Source organism: Lagenorhynchus albirostris, chromosome 4, assembly GCF_949774975.1.
Source record: "Lagenorhynchus albirostris chromosome 4, mLagAlb1.1, whole genome shotgun sequence".
Lineage (NCBI taxonomy): Eukaryota > Metazoa > Chordata > Mammalia > Artiodactyla > Delphinidae > Lagenorhynchus > Lagenorhynchus albirostris.
Window position 1 is genome coordinate 31,212,351 of NC_083098.1, and position 23,898 is coordinate 31,236,248.

Genomic DNA, 23,898 nt, shown 5'->3' on the forward strand with positions numbered 1-23,898 from the left:
TACATGCCACTTGAGAGTTATGAAGTGCTTTCATATACAGTCACTTCTCTGCATAGAAGTAAAAACGGAAAAGAACAAGAAATACGTAAATAAGAGAGCTAGCTAGCTGTGATAAGTAAACAAAGGTTATGAGTGATGACAGCCATCTTAAATGTTTACAAACAGCTACAAAGGAAAAATTCCCTGTTGTGTTGTCAGAAATGAACAATTAGCAAATTCTGCAGAAGGGAATGAAGTCTGGTGCTTTATGCTAAGAATGGGAACCAGGCAAGTCTCGCTTCTATTTTTAACGGGGTTCCCGACCTCTTTGTCACCTTGCATAAGTCCAGAAGGCCCTCAATTTCTTCTCCTACCAACTGGGGTTGGAGCCCCAACCTTGCTCACTTGGGTGGCCTATGAGTTGGCAAGCATCACGGAAAATTCAAGATGCTGTTGACAATCACATATTACTGCCTGTCTGCATCTCCTAAGAAAGCTGCAGAGCATGACAAAGACTCTTGATTGACTATGCTTCCTGCTTTTATACTTGAGAAAAGAGATTCATGCATCAAAATTTGGAATAGAGTACTTTTAAGGCTCCTGGGAACACTAACGTTTTCTGATTCCCACTTATTCTCCCTGCCCCAGCACCCAGGCCTTATTATAAGGATGCAACCAGTGGTGGAAGGCTGGGAAACATGAAGGCTCGCTAGCAAGAACCCTCTTCCATGAGTAACAAAACTCTCTTTAGAGGAGCCCAGCCTGACTACACTAACTATGCCAGAATCACCAAGCCTATGCTTGTCATATTTGGGATGCCAATGGCAAATGACTTCTTAACTTGGCCAAGGTTTTTAAAAGAGCTAAGGAGAAAAATTCCCCAAGATGCTGCAGTGTAGAGAATAGCCAACTTCTTCCCCCAAACTAAGTATGAAGCTGAAAATACATCTGGAAATGGTCAAGTAAGAAAGGTCTATTCCAATGGCCTCAGAAGACAGGTGTATATACCTGTGGTGTGGAGAAAGAATTCCACAGAACCTACCCCAAAAGAGTATCTCACACCTACTCCCAGATGAAAGGCAGACACAGTAAAACTGGCTCGGGCTAATGAAGGCAGAACTGGGCATCCTCCATTCTCCTGCTCCCATGTCTCCATGTGGCTGGATTCTGCTATTCCATATTCTTTTGTCCTCAAAGAGGAGTGACTTTTCTGACAAGTGACTTTGGGAAAAGGAATCGACCACAAGTGGTCGGCTCCTTATGGCCCAGCATTTTTATTACAGGCTTTAGTAGAAATCACCAGAACACAGCCCGTCTCAGCTCTTTCTGATCAGTATGCCCACCAAGATGGTATATTCTGGTTTACTCTGGCCATGTGATAAGCCTTCTGCAAGTGAAAGGCCTATGGTTTTGGGGGAGCTGAGTTCAACTGAGGCAGAAAGTACTAGAAGCCATTTGGATATATCATGTTACATTTTTCAATCAAGCTGTTATCAGTAATGAAGCTGGTAGGTTCATCTCCATTTGTCTTAATTCTATGCTGATTTCTCAATTGGTTCTGACTCAAGAGGGGAAGGGAGTATTATTTTTATTGATGCCCTAAAACCGCACAATATCTTCCTGGAAACTCTTTTCTAGTACTCATTAAACCAATCCAGAAACCCCAAGAGCATCACCAATGACTCCACAGAGCAGAAGAAACCTGAGAGAGCCAGCTGCCATGGCTGAGGATGCATGTCCTGTGGGTGCAGAGCTTTTACAGGTCTGCTGCAATTTTTTAAGCTCTGGAACTGTCCGTGGAAGAAAAATGAATGGTACCCAGCTGCATGATTTCAGGCTGCATTTTTATTATAGGCTTCTAGCGTAAATCACCAGAACAAAGCCAGTATGAGCTGCTTGAATGGCAGAGACAAAAACTATGTCACAGAACAGTGTTAGGTAATTTTTTAAACTACTATATATTTATATCAACAAAAGACCCCTAAGCTTTTGTACTCCTGGGCACCTTTGGTAATGTGTTTTTAGTTTATTTTCTACACATTCCCACCTCGTTTTTTAGCATTACAGACTTGTGGGTGCAGTGGTGTACCAAATTCATTTTAAACACTTAGGAGTTCTAAGTAGAGCACTATCTTCTCTAACAAGGGCTTGGTGTTATTGTACTCAATGTCTCATCCAAGGGCATTTTCTAAGGGGAAAATAAACCTGCCTAGTGGGATGTGGAAATGGGAGAAAAGCCCTAAGCCCAATACTGAAGGTTTCTTGCTCAGGAATGAATCTCTGGGGAGATGAGTGTGCTGCCTGGAGACGTTCCTTTCCCAGAAAGGAGCATGTGGCCGCGTCAGAGAGTCACCTGGGGAGAAGGCCAGACAAGGTCCCTCAGGTTCCCTGAGGCTGGGGTGGAGGGGAAAACAACCCCTTGGCTTCCTCGTGGGTTCCCTCCACCAAAATCCACTGTCCCTCTTAATTCTACTGTCTTACTTTTTGTTGTCCCTTGAGAGGAACAAGATGGCATCACCATTTCCAAACAAAGGTGAAGGGAACAATTCATTTAGGTTGAATTGCTTTCGGAAAGTGATAACCTTTAAAGGCAATGGGTGAGAGTGTGCATCCTTGCACAACCAGAGGGAATTTGGAAAGAGCTCAGTCACTTGATCTGTGTCTGTGATAAGAGGACAGATAGGATGAGCTGGGAGGTGTACAGATCTCAGCCTCAGCTGCAATCAGAAGGGAAGGATATCTCGGTGGCAGAGGAAAGGAAGCCTGAGAGAAACACAAAGATGCCTTTCCTGTCCCATTCGGAGTCTAAGTCGCTCACCTTCACAGCCTGGGCTGCAGACCCAGCTACATGGTCACACCCTCTGTTCCCTCCTGTAAAGTTTCAATTGTAGTAAAGTCTCAGCCCAGACTTAGGTTAAAACAAAACAAAAAAGTCTGCCCTAAGAATTGATTGCCACAACCTGCTCTCAGGCGAACCTGGGGTTCTAATTTACTAACTCTGTGGTCAAGGAACCCCCAAGCTAAAAGATAAACATGAAAAATGGCCTGGCTTAGACCTGGGGTATCTGGCAAAAGTCAAAGTAAAAGCTCTTTGGAGAGATTCACTCTTACCCCAGCCAGAAGATTCCCACTAATAAAGTCCTGTCAAACATGACTTCATAATCCAAAATACAAAATACAACAAGAAGATCATCTACCATTTGCCAGAATCAGCAGACACACCAAAAAGCAGAACAAGACAGCCCAAGAACTTCAGGTAACAGAATTTCTGAACACAGGCTATAAAATATTTAGATTTAAAGTTACCAAAGAAATGAAGAACTGAATACATGAAAAAGGAACAAGATATTTTCAAAAAGACAGGAGAGATTTAAAAGAGAAAAACAGAATTTCTGTAAATAAAAGATACTCTCAGTGAAAAAACAAAAAAACAACTCAGTGGGTATGTTAAAGAGTAGAGCATATATAACAAAGAGAGAATTAGTGAACTGGAAGAAGATGTAGAGAAAATTTCCCAGAATGAAACAATGATAAAAGATTCTAAAAGAATATTTCATTATGGCTACTATTTGCATGGTAAAATGTATAGCTGGGAGCTGCCCAGAGTCAGGGCTGCTCTCTTAGTGGGGGGTCTGGAGAAATCCAGTGTCCAGGGCACTGAACTGGTAGCTTATTAGGTCAGATCTCCTTTCACCCATTCTTCTTTGGAAGCAGCACTCTTTTCCACTTTTCTCTCACCCCCAGATTTAGATCTCTCACCTACTGGACACTAATAAATAGCACATATGATCAGCATCAATGCTGAACAGTCAATGCCTGTGTGTGTGTATAGTATGTGGACATACATCTATTAACATTACCACATATACACCAGTTGATGGTATCCATGTTTTGTAATATACACATACCTGCAAAATAATAGCACCTACATAAATCAGACTTCCAATAGTTATGGTAGAAAAGAGATTGGAGGCTGAGCGTTAAACTGAGGTCAGAAACATGAGTTCTAATCTGACTAGGACATGAAGTAACTGAGTGACGGCGGGCAAGTCACAACAGCAGTTCTCTCATCTAAGTTAGAAGTACTATATTGAATGACTTCCAGGATCTCCTCCTACTCTATTCTCACACTGTTTACAATGTCGAGAAGCTAACTACCTTCATACCATTCGTGTACTTTATTTTGTAGGACAGGTCTCTACTCAGAGCCTGTTCTTACTTACATTAAGAAATGCAATCATCTGGCTTTCTGGGCTGGAGCAGACCAGAAGTAATAATTGAGAAGTGAAAAATGAGCAAGAAGTGGTTCCTAGAATCAAATATACTGACAGTAGCTTAACGAAGGAGTTGAGGGATAGATGATTGCAATAACAAAGACTGTAATATGAAACCTAAAAATAATGGCTATCTTTAGCCATTTCCTGTGGATCAGATAATTTTACACACCTCAGTAGACCCTGAAGGCACCATTATATTACAACAACATATTGCTGACAACCTTGAGCAATCAAGAAAAGGTTAGCTTATGTTCAACATACCCTATTTAAAAGGAGAAAAGTAGAAAATACATTTTAGAAAGATTCCTATAAAGAAGTTAAAACATATCAAAAGGGTTTTAGATATCTGGAAAATTCTTTCATGTGGACTCATGTATGTGCTCATTAAGTATCTGCAATTATATAGAGAAATATTTATTATGGGTGTTATATATACATGTTCTGTGCAAGGTACTGTCAAGTGGCCCGAGTATGATCTATGAACTGCTTTTTAGAACCTTATAATCAAACACAGAAATCCCCATAAACAACATACATAAAGGATGGTCAGTCAACTGCGAAATATATATCGATACAATGTAGAAGCACTAGTATTAGATTTCACCGTGGGGAATACTGCATGTGGGAATGGCAGAAGGGTGGGGGAAGGGAGAATGGTCGTGAGGAGGGAGGCTTTCAAGAACCCACCGAACGCTGGAAAAAGATCCAAGGCAGGAAGGAGTTAAATGCTTCCCCGAAGGGAGGGGAGGTCATGCTGCCTACTAGACATGAAGGTCCGTGATGGTCATGCGTCAGCCGAGTCCACGGGGGAAATCCAGTTAATGACGTCAGAGGACAAGTCTGGACCATCAGAGAGTTTAAGAGCTGAAAGGGAGCCTCTCCACGTTTGTGTGCGTGAGCACGCAGACACACCTCTTCTGCAGAAGCAAGGGTCATGGGGCAGAACACTGCAACCCCTGGAACACCCCACTCTACAGAGGGATGAGGAAAAAGTGTAACAGTGGCTCAGACAACAGCAAGATTAGCGTCTGAGAACACAATGTAATTATAAGTTCTACAGGTTACATTAAAGCAAATCACTGAAATGGAAAAACATTTTAATAGAAAACTGTCCCATTTTGTCTTCTTAGTCAAATAACTAACCATCATTTAAGTGTGAATGGACAGAGAGGCAAATACAGATCTGATTATAAATGCATGCATTTAAACACTTTTCCCAAATTCTGTTTTCTTGAATTTCTATTTTGTTTAGAAGTCTTGAGTTTAAAAATGTTTATAATTACATTTAGAATTAAGGGTCAGAAGAGCGCTTCAGCCTAATGCTCTCTAGAGCTATTAATTCTAAATCCATCAGGTCCTTCAAAACAAAAGTTATTACCAATATCTGCTATGTTCAGAGAGCTAGAATATTGCAGATTTACCCAGCATTAAATAAATGTGCTGTAAGAAATTTTAAAAATAAATTAATCTCGGGCTTCCCTGGTGGCGCAGTGGTTGAGAGTCCGCCTGCCGATGCAGGGGACATGGGTTCGTGCCCCAGTCCCAGAGGATCCCACATGCCACGGAGCGGCTGGGCCCGTGAGCCATGGCCGCTGAGCCTGCGCGTCCGGAGCCTGTGCTCCGCAACAGGAGAGGTCACAGCAGTGAGAGGCCCGCGTACCCGCAAAAAAAAAAAAAAAATTAATTAATTAATCTCAAAGTACTTTACATAAGCATTCACATTATCTTTTCTTAAAGGGGCAGGATCCCTTTCAGAGCGATTTGCATACACATTCAAGAAGAAATCTCCAACATAAAGCATGGTAACTGCACTGTTTGTTAGTTCCCAGAGGGCAGGCATCACTTTAGATTTATTCACATCAGATTTTCCTCCCTCTTCATTCCCCTTCTGCTTGCTAACAGTAGTAACACTCTTGTGAATAAAAGAAAAGTTTTGTAAAATGGGTAAACAATATCTCAGTTCCACTTTTCATGCCATAGCTGCCAGGGCAAATCTAAAATATCTTTGACATGGAAAACTCCCAATGCTTTTTCAGACAGGCTGATCCTGAGAAAAGCGGAGAACATTCTTGCATACGCATGGGGAAGAGAGCTTCTATCGCCCTTTCCCCAGTTCTAGGAGTAAGAGGCAGTCACAGTTACTAGGCAGTTCCGTGTTATGTACAGATAAACGCTTTCAAACAAGTAAAACAAGAGCAGAATTACTAGTTTCTTTAATATTTTTTTGAAATGAAATCGAGCAGTATTGTTTATTAACATGTTAGAGGTACCAGTTTGTCATTAATGGAATGTGGCACAGCCTGATCAGCAGCAGCAGGTATCTCCTGGCCACAGACCGACGAGCCACCCATCAGCCGGCATCAGCAAAGCAACAACGTTCTCTTCGCTTTGCTTTCTCCTACACAGGGATCAACACCAGGAGGGAGCAAAGCACTAGAGAGAGAGAGAGAGAGAGAGAGAGAGAGAGACAGAGACAGAGAAAGAGAGAGAGAGAGAGAGAGAGAGAGAGAGAGAATGTGTGTGTGTGTGTGTGTGTGTGTGTGTGTGTGTGTGTGTGTGTGGTCTGCACAGGCATAAATTTCAAACAGACTTGATTCCTTGCTGAAATCTTGCCATTACTGGAAACATTTGTAAATTATGAACAAATAGACTTGTATATCTCAAGACGTTTTATCAAACAAATATATTTCCTTTCCTATTTTTCTTCCCATTTCGCATCTCACATACAAAATATTACAAGTAGAGAGTTGGAATGACATTGATAAATAGGAAATAATTGACTCGAAGCAAATAACCTAAAATTCTGTCTATAATTCTACAGACAAATAATGATTTAATAAATTAAGGGAGATTCTGTATCAGAGTAAGGGGTCTTATTAGGTCAAAGCAATGAGTGAAGCTGAATGCCTGCTAATAAAAATAAAGAATGTTGTCCTTGGTTTAGCTGTAATCCTGCCTACCAGCAGGAAAATAGGCTGAGTAACCTTTTCAGTCTGAAGATTTATGATGGGATTCCACATAATTCTAAAACTAAAGGTAAAATAAGAAGATAAAGTGCCTGTAGTCCTAAGAAACATTCAGAAGAAGGGTCACTAATCAGAATGGAGAGGGGAGGTTGTAACCACCGGTAAAGACAGCAGCCTGAGTGATACAGAGCTGGTGGTGCAGACATGCTGGGGTGGGGGGGACATGGGGGATGAGGACAAGTATTATGTCTTCACACACAGACATTTACATACACATATAAATGTATAAATACACACAGCCAAGCTCAAAAGAAAGGAAATCTCCTGGGGCCCACATCACCCAGGGGTATAACTGCAGGAGACAGAACAGCAAAGGGGTTTAGAGCATGAACTTGGAAGCCAGACCTCCGGGTTTGAATCTAGCTTGTCCACTTACTTTCTAACTGGGATAATGACAGGAGCTGCCTCATAAAATTTATGAGGTTAAAATAACCACACGCACATAAAGAAAGCACTCAGTAAATGTTAGTTGACTCTACTACCATCAGCATTGTTAACCACACTGAAGAGACACCAGTTGTTGGCGATTTCAAGCACCTGTGGCACAGAAGTCAAGGCTGGCATTCCACTGGGGGGCAGGGAGCCGGGAGCCACAAAATCCTGGTCCAGCCAGAAAATCTTGTGCCACCAACTGAGGAGCTGATGTGGAGGAAGCCACCCACCTAGAGTCCCTGGCCCTGCTCCTGGCGTGGGTGTGGGCTTGAAGGGCGGCACCATCCAAGCAGTGTGACAGCTGGGGGCCAATAAATGGACAGAGAAACTGTCTGTTCAGTAAAGCCCAACGGGCCCTAACACAGTCACCATGAATTCCTTCCAGAGGTGCCGCCACAGTCCAGGGGCGAGTCTTTACGTGGAGATATCCCACTGAGTACTGAGCAGGATAAATAGAAACAAATCCATACCTGGACGTATCCTGGACAAAGCTATCAGAGAGGAAACACAGATTTCCTACAAAGGATACAGACTTCTCGTCGGCAGTAACAGACGTCTGAGGACAACGGAATCATGTCTTCCAAGTGCTGAGGGGACAGAACTGTCAGCCTGGGATTCTATATTGTCATTCAAGAGCCAGGGAGAAACAGAAGGGACTGGAGGCCAGAAAAGCTGAGAGAGTGGATCACCCAGACCCAGAACTCAAAACACACTAACAGAGGCAGGAAAGAGCACCCAGGAGGAGGAGAGTGAGATGCAAGAAACAGTGTTTGCTAGAGAAGGAAAAATCAGATGGGGGCCTCCTCAACCTTCCACAGCCCAACCCCAAAAGTTGCCTTTAGCTGTGGGTGGAGGGGCACCCCTTCCCTGAGGTTCCAGTGGGAGAGCTGTCTTTCTCCCTGTGCTCCAGGGACAGCTCCTGATTTCTCAGGAACCTGATGCTATCAATAATTTCCTCTCCCCTATATGTCACTCCTTTAAACCTAACTTTTGATTGTTTAACAAAATGTTAGAGGCACGTATTTAGAAATAATTTACAACAAAAAGCAGCAGTTCCTGCCACCCTCCGCCGCTAGTCCTGAACCACCTTCAGGTCTTTGAGCTGTTATGTCTGGTATTTACCTTCCTATTTTTAAACAATATGCTGTGCCAGTGGACCTTTGGAAAATCCATCACTTTCTGGCCAAGGCTATTGGCCATTTGCCACGTAACAATCCTTCCTTAATCTGGGGAAAAGACAGACTTGACAAACTGTCCCAAGGACCCAATGTTCTTGTTTTTGGAATACGGAGCCGCCAGACTAGGCCAGACTAGGCCCATGCCATTCCCAAGAGATAATGTATATCAGTTACAAGGTGAGATATTTTGCAATACTTTTATGTTTTATTCTGTCCCATAGAATTTACCCGTGCTTGTTACTTTATCACATTTCTATTCAAGAACAACATAAGCCGCCCTTAAGTGCAAGCCCATGATGACCTGAATGACATCAAAGTGGAAAAGTCAGGTTGGTAGGTAGGTAAGTCATTCCACCCATGGGGAAGCAGGGACTCCTGCCACATGCCTGAACTTGGCTATGAAGGATCTAGAATGTGGATGAGCCTTTCCTCCTAAGGGTAGGGTAAGGGTGGGAGTTACAGGTGGGGGAAGAGCTGGGATGCTGTCACTTTTCGAACTTTGGGAACAAAAAAGAGACAAATTTCACCAACAGATGGCTGAGAAACCAGCAGAGGTGATATCTGACTATTACTTAATATTATCTTTATATAAAAACTTTTTTAAAAGTTTTGTTGAAAAACCTTTTGCCTAATAATTTGTCTCTTGGGAGCTCTAAATCTTTCACTCATTATCTTATTAAAAAAAATAAAATGCTAAAAGAAATAATAACAGCCAATTAAAAAAACAAAACGAATCAATCAACTTAGGGCCTGAAAAGGAAAAAGAGGCTCCCCTTAATCTGTGGCCAAAAGTATTCCTAACGCATATTCCTACATTAATTTTTTCTTACTTTATCAATTTAGGACATGACTTCTGATTATGGTAGATAAGAATTTAGTTCTTTTACTTGCCAATATCCCAATTATATTACAGTTTTTTTTTTACGTGAGTGGTTGGTGTTTCTATTATTATGTAAATATGTCTCTCTGCTGAGCTGTAAAGTACACACCAATTACATGTCCTTTCCTGAATGTTTTGTTTCTTCCTGAAGTCAACAGGTCTTTCATTTTATAATTTGCTTTATTTTCTTACTGCCTATTCCTCATTATTCTCAAAGACTCTGGTTTCTCAGACTCACAGACACAGAGAACAGACTTGTGGTTGCCAAGGAGGGGCGTGGTGGGGGAGGGATGGACTGGGAGTTTGCGGTTAGCAGAGGCAAACTAATATATATAGAATGGATAAACAAGGTCCTATGGGACAGCACAGGGAACTATATTCAATATCTTGCGACAAACCATAATGAAAAAGAATATGAAAAAGAATGCACATCTATGTATAACTGAGTCACTCTGCTGTACAGTAGAAACTAACACAACATTGTAAATCAACTATACTTCAATAAAATAAATAGACTCCAGTTTCTATGTAAAATCTCTTATTTGCACAAGCATTAGATACCTGCTCTTCCCTCCCCACCTCCCGTTTTTTCTCGAAACCTCTCTGTTCTGGAGCCATCTCCTCCTCTCCCACTGCTACACAGCCAGCAGTCTGAAGCCTCTCCATGACTTCAGCAGGTTCCCGTTTAATGGAAGGACAATTTTTTGAGAACCTGCCTGTCTGAAATACCATTATTCTACTGCTACACTTGATTTATAGTGCTGGATACAGAATTCTAGGTTAGGATGATTTTTTTTTCCCTACGATTTTTTGTTTGTTTTTTTTGTTTTGCGTTACGCGGGCCTCTCACTGTTGTGGCCTCTCCCGTTGCCGGACGCGCAGGCTCAGCAGCCGTGGCTCACCGGCCCAGCCGCTCCGCGGCATGCAGGATCTTCCCAGACCGGGGCACGAACCCATGTCCCCTGCATCGGCAGGCGGACTCTCAACCACTGCGCCACCAGGGAAGCCCTTTCCTACGATTTTTAAAGGCACTATTCCATTATCTTCTAGCTTTCAGTGCTGCTTTGAGAAGTCTGATGTCTTTCTGATTCCCAGTCCTTTGCATGTAACTCTCCTTCTCTGTAAGTTCTAGTATCTTATCTTTATCCCTGGTGTTCCAATTCTACACTTCATGATGACAGCTCTGCATGGGAGGCTATTTTTATTCCTTGCACTGGGTCACTGGCAGGCCATTCTGACTTGAAGACGCATGTCCTTCAGTTCTGGGAAATTAATCTGTGTCATTCGTTTGATAGTTTCCTCTTGTCTACTTCCTATCTTCTCTCTTCTGGAACTCCTATTAATCAGAGGTTGGACATCCTGGATTGATTCTCTAATTTTCTTATTTTTTCCCCGATTGTCCGATTGCGTGTGTGTTACACTTTCTGGAAGATTTTCTTGATTTTATCTTCTGACTCTTCTGGATTTTTTTTCCATCCTAATTTTAATTTCTAAGAGCTTTTGTTCTGATTGTTTATTTTTTATTTCTTTTTAAAACGATTTATCATTTATTTATTCATTTAATTTATTTATTTAATTTATTTCTGTCTGCATTGGGTCAGGTCTTAAGTTGTGGCACATGGGATCTTTGTTTTCTTTTTTAATTTGTGAAACAAGTTTAGCAAAAATATATTGAGAATAAAAGCCAGAAACTGGTAAAGAAAAGCCAACCGAAAAAATATACAAACTCTTCCCCCAAGTGATGAGACCCTCTGGGGAGGCCCCACACGAGCCTGTGCTTTAAAGGCCGATGTGGCAGCAGTGCTTGGTTCAAGTCCATGGAGAGAAAAACTACAGGGGAAATCTCACAACAACACTACACTATTCACTGTTCTGGGGCTGGCTTCTCTCCAGGATGGAAAAGAATTTTGAGGAAAACCTTCATATTAGTACAAAAAAAAAATCATATAGCTGTTTCATAAGAGCAAAATAATCAAAGTAATGGTTCCCAAGGCATTCAGGGTCTGAGTCCTTGCCCAGGCCCCACCCTGGTCTCCTCTCCTGAGTGATGGCAACCAGAAAGTAGGCCGGGTAACGCCATCAAGATTAAAAGAGGTAAGAGTGATCCTCAGAAAAAATACTACTCTATACATCTCAGGTGAGATAAAAACATTTCATATGCCAATTACTTTTCAATCATAACTTTAACCTAGAAAAATAGAGCGGGAGGGCACCCTGACGTTCTGAGATTCAAGTGTAGCTGTAATGATGTGTAGTCAGGCTCGTCTTTGTTGAGGCAAGTGGGATCTTTTGTTGCGGCGTGCAGGCTCTTCATTGTGGCGTGTGGGTTTTCTCTTCTCTAGTTGTGGTGTGCAGGCTCCAGGGCATGTAGGTGCTGTAGTTTGTGGCACGTGGGCTCTAGTTGAGGCTCACGAGCTCAGTAGTTGAGGCATGCGCACTTAGTTGCCCTGCGGCATGTGGGATCTTAGTTCCCTGACCAGGGATCAAACCCGCGTCCCCTGCACTGCAAGGCAGTCTTTACCACTGGACCACCAGGGAAGTCCCTGATTATTTTTATTTTTATTTATTTATTTATTTTTTGCAGTACACGGGCCTCTCACTGTTGTGGCCTCTCCTGTTGTGGAGCACAGGCTCCAGACGTGCAGGCTCAGTGGCCATGGCTCATGGGCCCAGCCACTCCACGGCATGTGGGATCTTCCCGGACCGGGGCATGAACCCATGTCCCCTGCATCGGCAGGTGGACTCTCAACCACTGCGCCACCAGGGAAGCCCTGATTGTTTATTTTTAAATGGTGGTATCCTGTTCTTGTTTCAAGGATGCAGCTACCTTCTCTTATCTTTCTAAGGATATTTATAAAAGCTTTTAATTTTTAAAGAATTCTACCCTGTGCATTATCTGTTGCCTCTTATTTTTCTGTTTTCTTTTTATTTTGGGCTCTGTCCACTACATTGGAGAATTTCTTCAAATGTCTGGTGATATTTGGCTGTCAATTTATATACATACACACACACACACACACACACACACACACACACATATATAAACACACAATACATACACACACACACATATATATATTTTTAAAATTTACCTCTTGAAATGATCTTTTTTTTTTTAAGAAATTTATTTACTTTTTATTTATTTATTTTTGGCTGCATTGGGCCTTCATTGCTGCACGCCGGCTTTCTCTAGTTGCAGCGAGCATGAGCTACTCTTCATTGCGGTGTGTAGGCTTCTCATTGTGGTGGCTTCTCTTGTTGCGGAGCATGGGCTCTATGTGCATGGGCTTCAGTATCTGTGGCTCACGGGCTCTAGAATGCAGGCTCAGTAGTTGTGGCGCACAGGCTTAGTTGCTTATCAGGGATCAAACCTGTGTCCCCTGCATTGGCAGGTGGATTCTCAACCACTACACCACCAGGGAACTCCCAGTCTATTTATATTTTAAAGTAAGGTACTAAAATGCTGATTAAGCATTCTATGTAAATATCCAGGGCTTGCTGATTGGTGGTCTTCATTCTAGGACAATCAATGAGGTGGCCAGGTAGCTTTTTTTAATTGAGATCCCCCTAAATGTCAAGTTCTGTCAGGTTCCTATGGGTTCCTGCTTGGGGGAGGTGGGAAAGAGAAGAGATGGCCATACCAGTTCACTTGAGCTCCTCAAACGGGGCAGGGAAAGGATCGGGCAGGCCCTGGGGTTCAGAGTACAGATGCTGTCTGACACCAGTACCTCTTGCTCTGCCTGGGGTCTCTAGGGGGAGTGTGTCACAAGCTGAATTTCTCCCCAAACTATAGATTCCTATGAAGGTAGGGCAGCTACCAAGGGGCAGGAGAGGACCTCGGGTCTAACTGCTCTGTATCCAGACTCCGAATTAATACCTTTGTCTTCACCTCCCTCTGGCCCTCCACAATACCTGTTGATCTCACATCCGGACCCTTTCCGGGGTTGCATAGGGCACACCATCTCATTTCTGACTAGTGTCTCTTTCTGAAGGCTTTCTGTCCCTTTCCTGGGTTACACTTAACTTCGTTCTGCCAAGTCAGGCCCTCCTCCATCTACCGTCTTATGCACGTTGGTCTACTCTCCCATTCTCTCATAGGTTTATAACTTTGAATTCTTTCACTGTCATTTCAGTGGGGTTTCTTTGGGGTAGAAGGAGAAGGACAGATTAACATGTATACGTTCAATTCGCCACATTAATCAAAAGCCTCTTTAACTGCCCCCTCATTGGCTCCTTCTCATCAGCATTAAAATTATTTTAAATCTTATTTTTATTTTATTATTATTATTTTTTTTGCGGTACGCAAGCCTCTCACTGTTGTGGCCTCTCCCGTTGCGGAGCACAGGCTCCAGACGCACAGGCTCAGCAGCCATGGCCCACGGGCCCAGCCGCTCTGCGGCATGTGGGATCCTCCCGGACCGAGGCATGAACTCGTGTTCCCTACATCAGCAGGCGGACTCTCAACCACAGTGCCACCAGGGAAGCCCTTAACATATTTTTAAGTGGACGATACCTTACTGTTGACTATAACTCATCAGCATTGAAACAATCTCAAGTTTCTCCAACATTAAGGAAAATTAGGCTTTTTTTTTTAAATCGACTCTCTTTATTTACTTATTTTTTGGCCACGCCCTGCAGCATGCGGGAACCTTAGTTCCCTCACCAGGGATTGAACCCAGGCCTTTGGCAGTGAGAGCGCGGAATCCTAATCACTGGACTGTCAGGGAATTCTCTACTGCATTCTCTTTTCCTTCCAAGCCAAACTTCTTGAAATAGTTGCCCACACTCTCTCATCGCTACCTCAACATCCCCAAGTTCTTCGACCTTCTGCCACCTCCCTTCTAACCCCATCGCGGAAACGCTTCCTGTAAATATCCCCCTTAACAGATACAATGACCACTACCTGGTCCTCACCTTACTTGAATCTCAGTAATACTGTGTACTCACTCCTCAAAATATGCCATCCCTTCAAGTCTCTGACCTGGTACTCTCCTTACATCTTCTTACCTCTTTGCAATGGGATGCACACTCCTTAGCAGGGCTTGTATGGTACAGACTATGCTTTCCACGCCGGTCTCACCTCTTGCCACACCATATTCCAGTTCTGTGCTACAACGCGCGGAACTTCTTTCAGTTCCTAGAGCAAGCCATGCCCTGTTTTTCTTCTGCTCTTTGTGCATCCTATTCACTTTTATTGGCCAAATTTTGCAAATTCCCTATATCTGTGTTGAACGCCCCTCCTAGAGCACACTGTATTTCCACTACCAGCATGTTCATTGAAAAGTACTGCCAATTGCCCACTTAATTGTCCAAGCTCCGTGAAGACAAGACCCACAGCGATCTTTTACCTTCTTCAAACCTGTATCATTAGAACTTCTATGATGGCTAGTGCATGGGAGGCATCCAATAAATGTCAGTTGAGCGAATGAATAAAGACACAATCAAGAGAGGGGGAGAATCAAATACTTACAGAAAGACAGCAGAGCAAATGAATCTGGTCTACAGAAAAAGACTTGACACTATAACCTAAGTTCTTTTGGTTGCCTATTTCTATCTTCTTAACAGTGTATCTAACAAATGGTCACCATTTTTTCCATAAAAATAAACAAATACGTAGTCAGAATATCAGAGCATCAATACACCATCTCCACAGGCTTAGAGAAGGCCAACTGTCTAAATGTTTCAGTATATTTAAAATCTCTATCTAGTTACATCACTGGGTTTTGAAGGGCTGTGGGAATGACAACGTTTTATTCTGGTAGTTATGGTATAATTTAGGTCACACACTAACATAGGTCTTTTAAAGACAGAAACATTTCTGAAAAAGAGGCAGATTAGCTCTGTTGCGAGAATAACCCATTAGGCTGCTCAAACAATGAGTGTGGTAGGCTCCGAAGAGGAAGAACAAAACCCAGCTCAAGCAAAACTGGATTTCTAGCTTTTGATTGTCATTTAGTGAATGTAAGCCAAGCTCTCAATGCGCCAATGTCCCAAACGACTTCACCGTCATGTTGATATGCCTATCACTAGGCAAGTATCTTCTTTGGGGGCATAACAAGATGTCTTCAAAGCATGTTGAAATTTAGTTATTTTGAATTGTCTCTAATATTTGACCACAGTTAGCCACAAGTAAAGAGCCTATCTATAGAAAACATGTCTATCTGCAAATAGATGTTTTCAATGTGAACTATAATAAATACCTTGCTAGATACTATATTCCCAGCTGGAGAAACCTAGAAAGAACTCAGCAGTTGTGTCTAGTCTCTTGATAATGAACCAACCACCATGTGGAAAAAGAATGTTTTGAGCTCAGAAGGAAGAAAGAAGAGGTGTTGTGATGAATTGCTTTCCATTCACTTGTCTAAATAGATATTACTTTATTTCTACTATAGCTGAGTCTCTGCCCCACAAAGAATTCACACATTTATAACTGGAAAATTGTCTCTTCTCAAATAAAAACAATCTCTCCATCAATAGATACTCTAGGGCAGAGGGAGGGAGGAGGGAAGGGACAGACACTCCTATACTTGTCTTCTCCCAGAAAGACCCAACAGCAAGTCAAAGGTGACCCTAGGCATGGTTTACAGGAATAGGAGTCCTCCATGACAAAAAGCACAAGTAAGGAAAAAGTTCCAAGACAGAGACACTGCCCTAGTATAACCGAAACGTTGGGTGCAGCAGGTACTTTGGAGGCACTGCCCATGACCTTCCATGGCAGTGACTCTGGGAAAAGAAAACCTCTGCCTCTGCACACCCGCCAGTGTGCAGTTCAACCAGTTTTCACTTGTATTTAAATGTTAGAAAGTGTGGAACTCACCCAGGAAACCTCTCCCTGCCCGCATCACCACCACTTACACATTCCCTGCAAGGAGGGCAGGAAATCCCACACCCAGTTGATACTATGTGTCCCGGACAGACTATTAGCCATGTATTAGCCCAAATATTCACATTGTTCCTTCCATCCTTTCCTTCAAAACTTCATCCACCTATGTGAAAATATATGCGAAAAATATTGCTGATGAGTTAGTACACTAGACCCAGTCATTGCCAGTTTCAGTGAGAATGAATAGATAAATGAGTACTTCACTCAAAGCATACTGTGGTTGACTTTTTTCTCCATTACTGACCAGTTCTTAATTTTCTAAAACCACAATAATTATTGACCTTATACCATAATATCACGTGACATATACTGCTTCCTTTGACGAGACTCCCCTGCCTCTCCCTCCTCCATGCATCTGCCTGACTCCCGCCTGCCTTCTCAGCTAGCTCAGGTTGTTGCTCTTCCAACAACCCCTCCTTAGCCAACCCTATCTCTTCCCCAATTTCTCACAACAGTCCTTCTCTTACTGAATTCAGTAAGTCCCTGAGTGGGGTTCCAAAACCATACTCCGCATATGACCTCCACAGAAGCAGTGACACAGTACTCTGTGCATAAGACACATCTCCCCAGATAGTCTCTGAACTCCTCAAAGGCACGGTTTGTCGCTCATCTTTCTGTTTCAGTTCATAGCACAGACCGGACAGCCTGATACTGAGTAAACAATCTAAACTGTGTGTGAGATGAATACACGAACAAACGGATGACGTTTAGACTTAGAAACAGAACTACAGAGATGAGTCTTTGGAAAACATTTAGTCCAACCCACTTCATGCAAAGCTCCCTAAACAAGTATTTCCTAAGAGTTATGTTCGATAAAACATGAACATTGTGTAATGAAAACAGAATACAATAAACACCTTACCGGCAAAGTTCCAGGCAGAGATGCATCAAAAAAAGATACCAAAGAATTGGGAGGTGCTGCAAAGTCGACTTGAGATCCAGAGAAGAGTTTGGAGTTGGAGGCAATCTGGGCATGAATCTCCAAACCTACCACAGCTGCCCATTCACGTTCACTAAATAGGAAGACAAAATGGTTAAGAAGTTCTTAGATCCGTCACCATGCATGAACTTCTAAGAGCTGAAACCACAAATGTTAATTTTCTATTTGTGTTTTTAACTTATTAAAATTTTATATCCTACTTTAAAAAATGTGTCATACTCTATTGGTGACTAAATCAAAAGCAATGCAACATGAACACCTACAAGGCCGGCAAAGCAAAATTCATTTACAACATGGCATAAGGAGAGTTCACTGTGCAAACAAGAAGGTAACAGAAAAGAACAATTTGGCATCTGAAAACAATTTAGAAATGGGTATCAGGTGGTGACTGCTTGGCTGACTAATGAAAAGAAGCATTTTCTAAATTAACTGTGCTTTGTCAATTAGTCGGTCAGCAAATGAAGAAAGCTGATCTTGTGAACGTTTTTAGAATTAACATAAACATCAGGATTTTACTAGAGAAATAATGGTGAATAGTTGCACATCTCATTATGAAAAAGGAAGGGAAATTCTCAGTCATGTTTGGAATTCATTTTCTAACAATGGTTTGCAAGTAAAGTAACCAGAGTGACAGATATAATAGATCACCACTAAATGACACCCTTCCTGGGAATTTTGTGCAAAGGAAAACATTAAACCATTGCAAGTGGCTTTTTTTTTTTTCTGGTTCCCCAGATCACTTTAAATTCCAAAGATCTAGTGTCAGGTTCCTTTGCTTGTTTTATACTTGACTACAACCAAACCTAAGAAGCTGCAATAATGCAACCTAAATGCTACAATAATCTCTTATCTGGCCACTCCTACTCTATTGGGTCTGTATGAACATTCCATACAGAGGTCTCTCCAGGTTCTTATAAGTGTGCTTATTCCATGGGTTATTATTAAACCCATGTATCCTGGGCAATCTAAAGATCACCTGGTGTTCACCTACTCTCTCCATAGTCCGCCTGTTCCTATCCTGCTCTTCCCCCAAGCAATTTTCTGTATTATCGAAATTTTTGTTTACATGTATTTTGTTTACATGTATTTGGTTTTGTTTCAGTCATTTCAACACATGAAGTTCTACATCTGTAGTACTGATGAATTCCTTCTTTTTAAAGTTGGGAAGCACAACCTGTAATTGAGAGGAATTAAACGAAGAACTTATCAGAAATTTGCATTCACTAAAACCTTATTCAATGTATTTTCGCAGTTTCATTACATGAGAGAAAAAAATACTTTACATTCACAGTGAGACAACCTAATTTATGAAAGGAACAGAAACAGTGTTTCTGGACATTTTCCCTCTGTTCCTCCAACAGAAAAGCAAAAATAATGGCAACCTAACTATCTCAAAAGAAAAACTGAATATTAGACACATGCCTTATGTTTCTGTACTTAAAAATAAACTATTTAGGTCTCATATAGTGAAATATAAACAGCTGTTCAGTGGATATTAAGCAAAATAAACAACACTTTCTACATAACCAGAGGGAAGATCTCTTGTCATTGGCTGCATTCTCCTAGGTCTAGACACACATGTTCAAAATGAAACGCCTCCACAGATAGGTGGTGTTTTCTGACTAATAATTTACAACACTGCTGACTCGTAATAGCTCTAAATAAATGTCAGGTAAATAAGATTCATCTTCTACTGTCACCGACCCCGCTACTGGTGCTATTAGTTAAGGTAACTGAATCCACTCTTCTGTCTGCAGCTTTCGAGTCAGGAAAACACGTGCTATTTTACACTCGCAAATTACCCAAATATGCCTGTCTACCTGAAGACAGCGGTTTACGTGTGGGGACGGGGCTGATAGAGGGCCAGTTTCGTGCTTTCATTTAGGTTTCAGAGCTGCAACTTATAGCCCAGCACCTCCCGCCCACCAAAACGTCTAGATTGAAGGCTGGGCTGTAGTGGCCATTATCTCTCCAGTCCCGCAATTCCACCTCACGCTTAAGCGGGGAGTAATGGTACGAAATAATATACCCTTTCCTCGGTTTCTGGGCCGTGATGAGGGGCTGCTGAGCCACTGAGCTCTGTCCCCTCTTCCCGCTGGACGTGGACCCAGTTGGAACCCCTCTTCCGTGGCGAGAAACGCCGCCAATCCCGGCGAAAACCCAACGCCTTCCAGGACAGCACCAGCACAGGACGAGCGTCGCCATTGCCTCTCCAGAGTCCTGGTCAGGTGATACAGCAGCCCGCTGCCGCAAGGCTCTCTGGGAAGCGTAGTTCTGGAAAGGGATAAACTGTTCTAGGCTCGGACCGGAAGACTACTATTCCCAGGGGGCACTGCGACTCGAAGACTTCCGGAACCGGGAGGGGAGGGGAGAGGAGGGAATGAGAAATAGGGGTGAGGGTGGGAGGGATTCTGTGTCGGAAGGTGTGATTCCTCCTAGCGGGGAGCTGGAGAGCTTTGTAGGCGTGAGCACGTGTGTGCGTTTGAGAGAGAGCAGGTGGTGCCAGAGATCCAAAGCGGAGAAACCTGGCCAGGATTTTATAGCCCAGTTAACCTTTCGAGCTGAAGTAAATGACCTTGACATCTCCGCGAAGGCTTCGTGAACCCCAAACCCACTCAGTAAATTTTTTGTTTCCTTTTCCACTTCACACACCAGTTTGTGCATTAATGCAACAAATACCTATTTGCATGCCAACTATATACCAGACACAGTTCTTAGGCACTAGGGATTCAGCAATGAGCAAGGCAGTTATGGCCGTTCTGCTCATGGAGCTTACGTTAACTGGTAGACGAGACGTACCGAAAAGTTAACGAAAATGGGATGCTTTCACATAGATAATAAGGACTATATTTCAGCAGAGGTGCTTGGAGACAAACAGACCTAGATTGAAACTTCAGGAACATTTTAACTGATTCTTTTTGATCCTGGCCAGTATTTGAAACACTTTCTTACCTACGAGGAATTGATAGCAGCTACCATCATCCCAGTGGACTTCTGTTTTCCTGCTTCAAAACTCATCCCCTCTTGAAACTCCCACTGATTTCTTGTATTTGAACACACAATTTAGAATAGCCATTCAACCATTCTCTATTAGATCACCCTATTTTACAACTCCGCATAGTGCTTATGACTATCTAATGTCTATATCCTGTCTCCACTAGCTCCTTGAGAATGGGGAATTGGTCTGCCTTATTCAACACAGTACTACCAGAATACAGAGTAGGCCCCTCAAAAATATTTGTTGAATGAAGTAGCGCAGTGTGAAGAATGCATTTGACAAGGGATGGAGTGGATGCCCTTTGGAGTACTAGTTGTGTAGGAAGGAGATGATGAAATAGTGTGGTGGTTGAGGCAGAGAGAAATCGACCTCTGTGAGATAGATTAAGGGAGATAGATTAAGGAGGTGAGATTGAAGGACTTAGTGATGGATTGGATATGATGGTGGAAGACTAGGTGGGGGTCAAATAACTCCTGAATTTCTGGCTTGTACAACTGAATAGCCGATGAAGTTATTCACTGAGATAAGGAAACTAGAAAAGAAACTGGTTTGCAGGAAAATATGACTTTGGTTGCCTTGGAGACATACAAGAGGAGAAGCCAAATAAGCATCATTGATGCCTAACTGCGTATGGTATGGAGCAGGGGGAAAAGCTGCATACTTTATATATTTCACACTGATAGATTTGCAGTTATTGATCAATAACCTGTTGATCGGGACTACAGGGGAGAGGAGCATCCTGTATCTTGGAAGTGAGCATGGGCATTCTTTAACCAAAAGGACAAGGAGATCTTTGCTACCTTCCCACTGATAACCAGCCTACTTAGGAGGCAATTCACTCCCTAGCATGAAGGGTTTGAGGGTGTTTGGAAATCACTGTAAGAGAGAGCAGCACACCTCATGAAAATCCTTATTTATGGGCAAAATGTGCTATAATGGAAACTCATCTTTGTTTATGAGGTAGTATCATGTAGTAATAGCATATCCCACCCCACCACTAGAGGGAGAGAAAATCCTATGCATGGAAGTGTATTTGATTTCTTTAACAAATGGACACCTTCCAGCTCGACGCATATGACGTAGTCCTTTAAAAATCCTGCAGGACCTAATGTCTCCCTTCTCCCCCAAGATTATCTGTCATTTTTGGAAATGCCCGTTGGTCTCCTCGTGCTTGGTCTAGTGTCTAGGGGTGCATTGTTTTCCCTCCTGCCTAGTCAGGGGCTCCCACCAAACCCCCTACCACGGAACCGTTTCTCTTGCCTTCCTCCTGCATACCAACTCTGATATCTATCAGAATTCTTACTGACAGCTCTCTAGCTGAGAGAGTTATTTTGGTTTCACCGAAAAGGTGGCTGTCATCTGGAAGACACAGAGATTTTCATTTTCAAGAAGCTCAGCAAGTGGCAGGACAGGGTTCCTAGCAAAAACATTTTCTTAGGGAGAGTCTCTCAGCTCTTATTTTATTCACATAATTGACATAGGACAAATAAATTTAGAACAGGTTCCTAAAAAGATATGGAAGCCAGGACAGAATTTCGAGTTGTTACTTATAAACGGCAGTAGTTAGGAAGTATACCTAAAACAACATGCTTGGTTTTGTTTAGTATTCTTCAGAGAGTCTTTGAATATCAGAGTTGGAACAGACTGGCTTACCTCTGTATTTGACTCTAAATCCCCAGCTATCTGTATAAACACATTGATTTCTTAATACAAATAATTTTCCCCCCAAATCTAAGTGGTGTTTAATTGTAATCACTTTCTTTCTCATCCTTTCACGGGTTTGAGATGGGCAAAATGATGTGTGGAAACACGGTATTCTAGGATTTATAACTTCTTCAGTATCACGAGTACAGTGTGAGGGAATGACACAAGTGGCTCTAAGTTTCCAGTTTTTAAAATGAAATAAACAGTTTTAATGGAAACATTAAAATTTCAAGTAAAACTAAAAGGAGATAGTTTCCACTCCTCATTTTAATAATGTATCCTGACAGTATATCTCAAAATCGATTTGTATACAATATTGAATCTGAAAATTGTGTTAACTAACCTATTCTTTGATTAATGACTTTTGCTTTCTGGAAACAAAGGCAGCACTTTAATGACATCTAGCAGACTAATAAACATAATGCCCCTTGCAGTCTAACAGAGCTGGATGTAGAGGGCTATCTTAGTATTTTTTAACACTGTTGTGAGTTTAGTTCCTCTGTGCAACTGTTAGTTTCTATCTGTTCTATGGCTACAGCAGCTAGCCTGCTGCCTTGAATGTTACATCATGTGGGGAGGGAAGAAGGAAGGTCAGGATAAATTCTCTAAAAAAAAAGAAAAAAGTCCACTTCAGATGATGTACAGATGACAAAAACTGACAGCATCATTTTCAGGTAGGAAGAACATTGGCACTAGAGGAGAGCCTGTTTTTGAAAAAGCATTCTGAAAGCATAAAGTTCCTTTTTAGAAAAACCACCTTGTAGGACCCAGTTGAGTGTCATTAGGGGAAGAAAAAGGGCTTGGACCACATGCATACTGGGCAATCAGGAGAACAAGATTCATTTTCTTTTATTTTACAATTAAGTCTTTATTCTGGTAAAATACTGATGTGGAGGGAACAATTACTTTTTATGGAAGATTGCTCTGAGGCAAAGAAATCTATTAACTTTTTCTTCCTTCCAAAGCAGGGAAATAGAACACCCTGTCCAATGTCTTTGTAGAGATGAAGTGCTGTCTGGGGAAGATGGGGCCAGTGTATCGCTGCCGTGAGGCTTGCCTGGTCCATGAACTGTCATCTCTCCACACCCTTTCTTCTTCTATATGGTTTCAAGGGATGGCTTGCTGTTTTCCCAGGCTTTTGCTTTTCTAGAAATCTGACTAATCCTGGAAGCAGTCAGGAATTATGTGTGGAAGCTCCACCTTTCCACATCCTCCTGACTCAGCTTCCTTGAAAGAAAATGCTCCTGAGTTGCAAGTATTGGCAGTAGAACATGTTCAACTCTGTGTGCCTGGAAGCTATGTGGTCAGATCTCTGCTATGCACTAAGAAGCTCTTTCTTTTGTGTTTTGGAATCGGGTATTTGGCCTTTAAAGTTACAGAGTTTGTACACACACACAGCTAAGCGGTGTCTTTTTTCGGGATCTTGCACAGATAATGATCAGAGGCTTTTAGGTTTCAAAACATGATGGTTTTGGATGTCAGATGGTTCTCTTGATTTTAAGTCCAAAGATTATGAGGAGTACAATGGTACAGAACTATGCCACCAAGACGCATAAGCTTTTTTTTTTTTTTTTTTTTTTTTTTTTTTTTTTTTTGCGGTA

The 23,898-nt window shown here is 42.2% G+C and overlaps 1 protein-coding gene across 11 annotated transcripts in view; it reads right to left on the bottom strand.

Annotated features, from left to right (window-relative positions):
- GATB (glutamyl-tRNA amidotransferase subunit B) overlaps nucleotides 1–19,828 on the bottom strand; it is an 81,719-nt gene extending 61,891 nt beyond the window's left edge. For all 11 annotated transcript variants that reach the window (XM_060147780.1, XM_060147779.1, XM_060147778.1 and 8 more), the window contains exons 1-2: nucleotides 19,625–19,828; nucleotides 17,518–17,668 (exon numbers count right to left, since the gene is read on the bottom strand). In XM_060147780.1, the coding sequence (XP_060003763.1) occupies nucleotides 17,518–17,668; nucleotides 19,625–19,800 (327 nt within the window). In that variant the 5' untranslated portion in view covers nucleotides 19,801–19,828. The remainder of the gene's footprint in view (nucleotides 1–17,517; nucleotides 17,669–19,624) is intronic.
- Nucleotides 19,829–23,898: the final 4,070 nt, after the last annotated feature.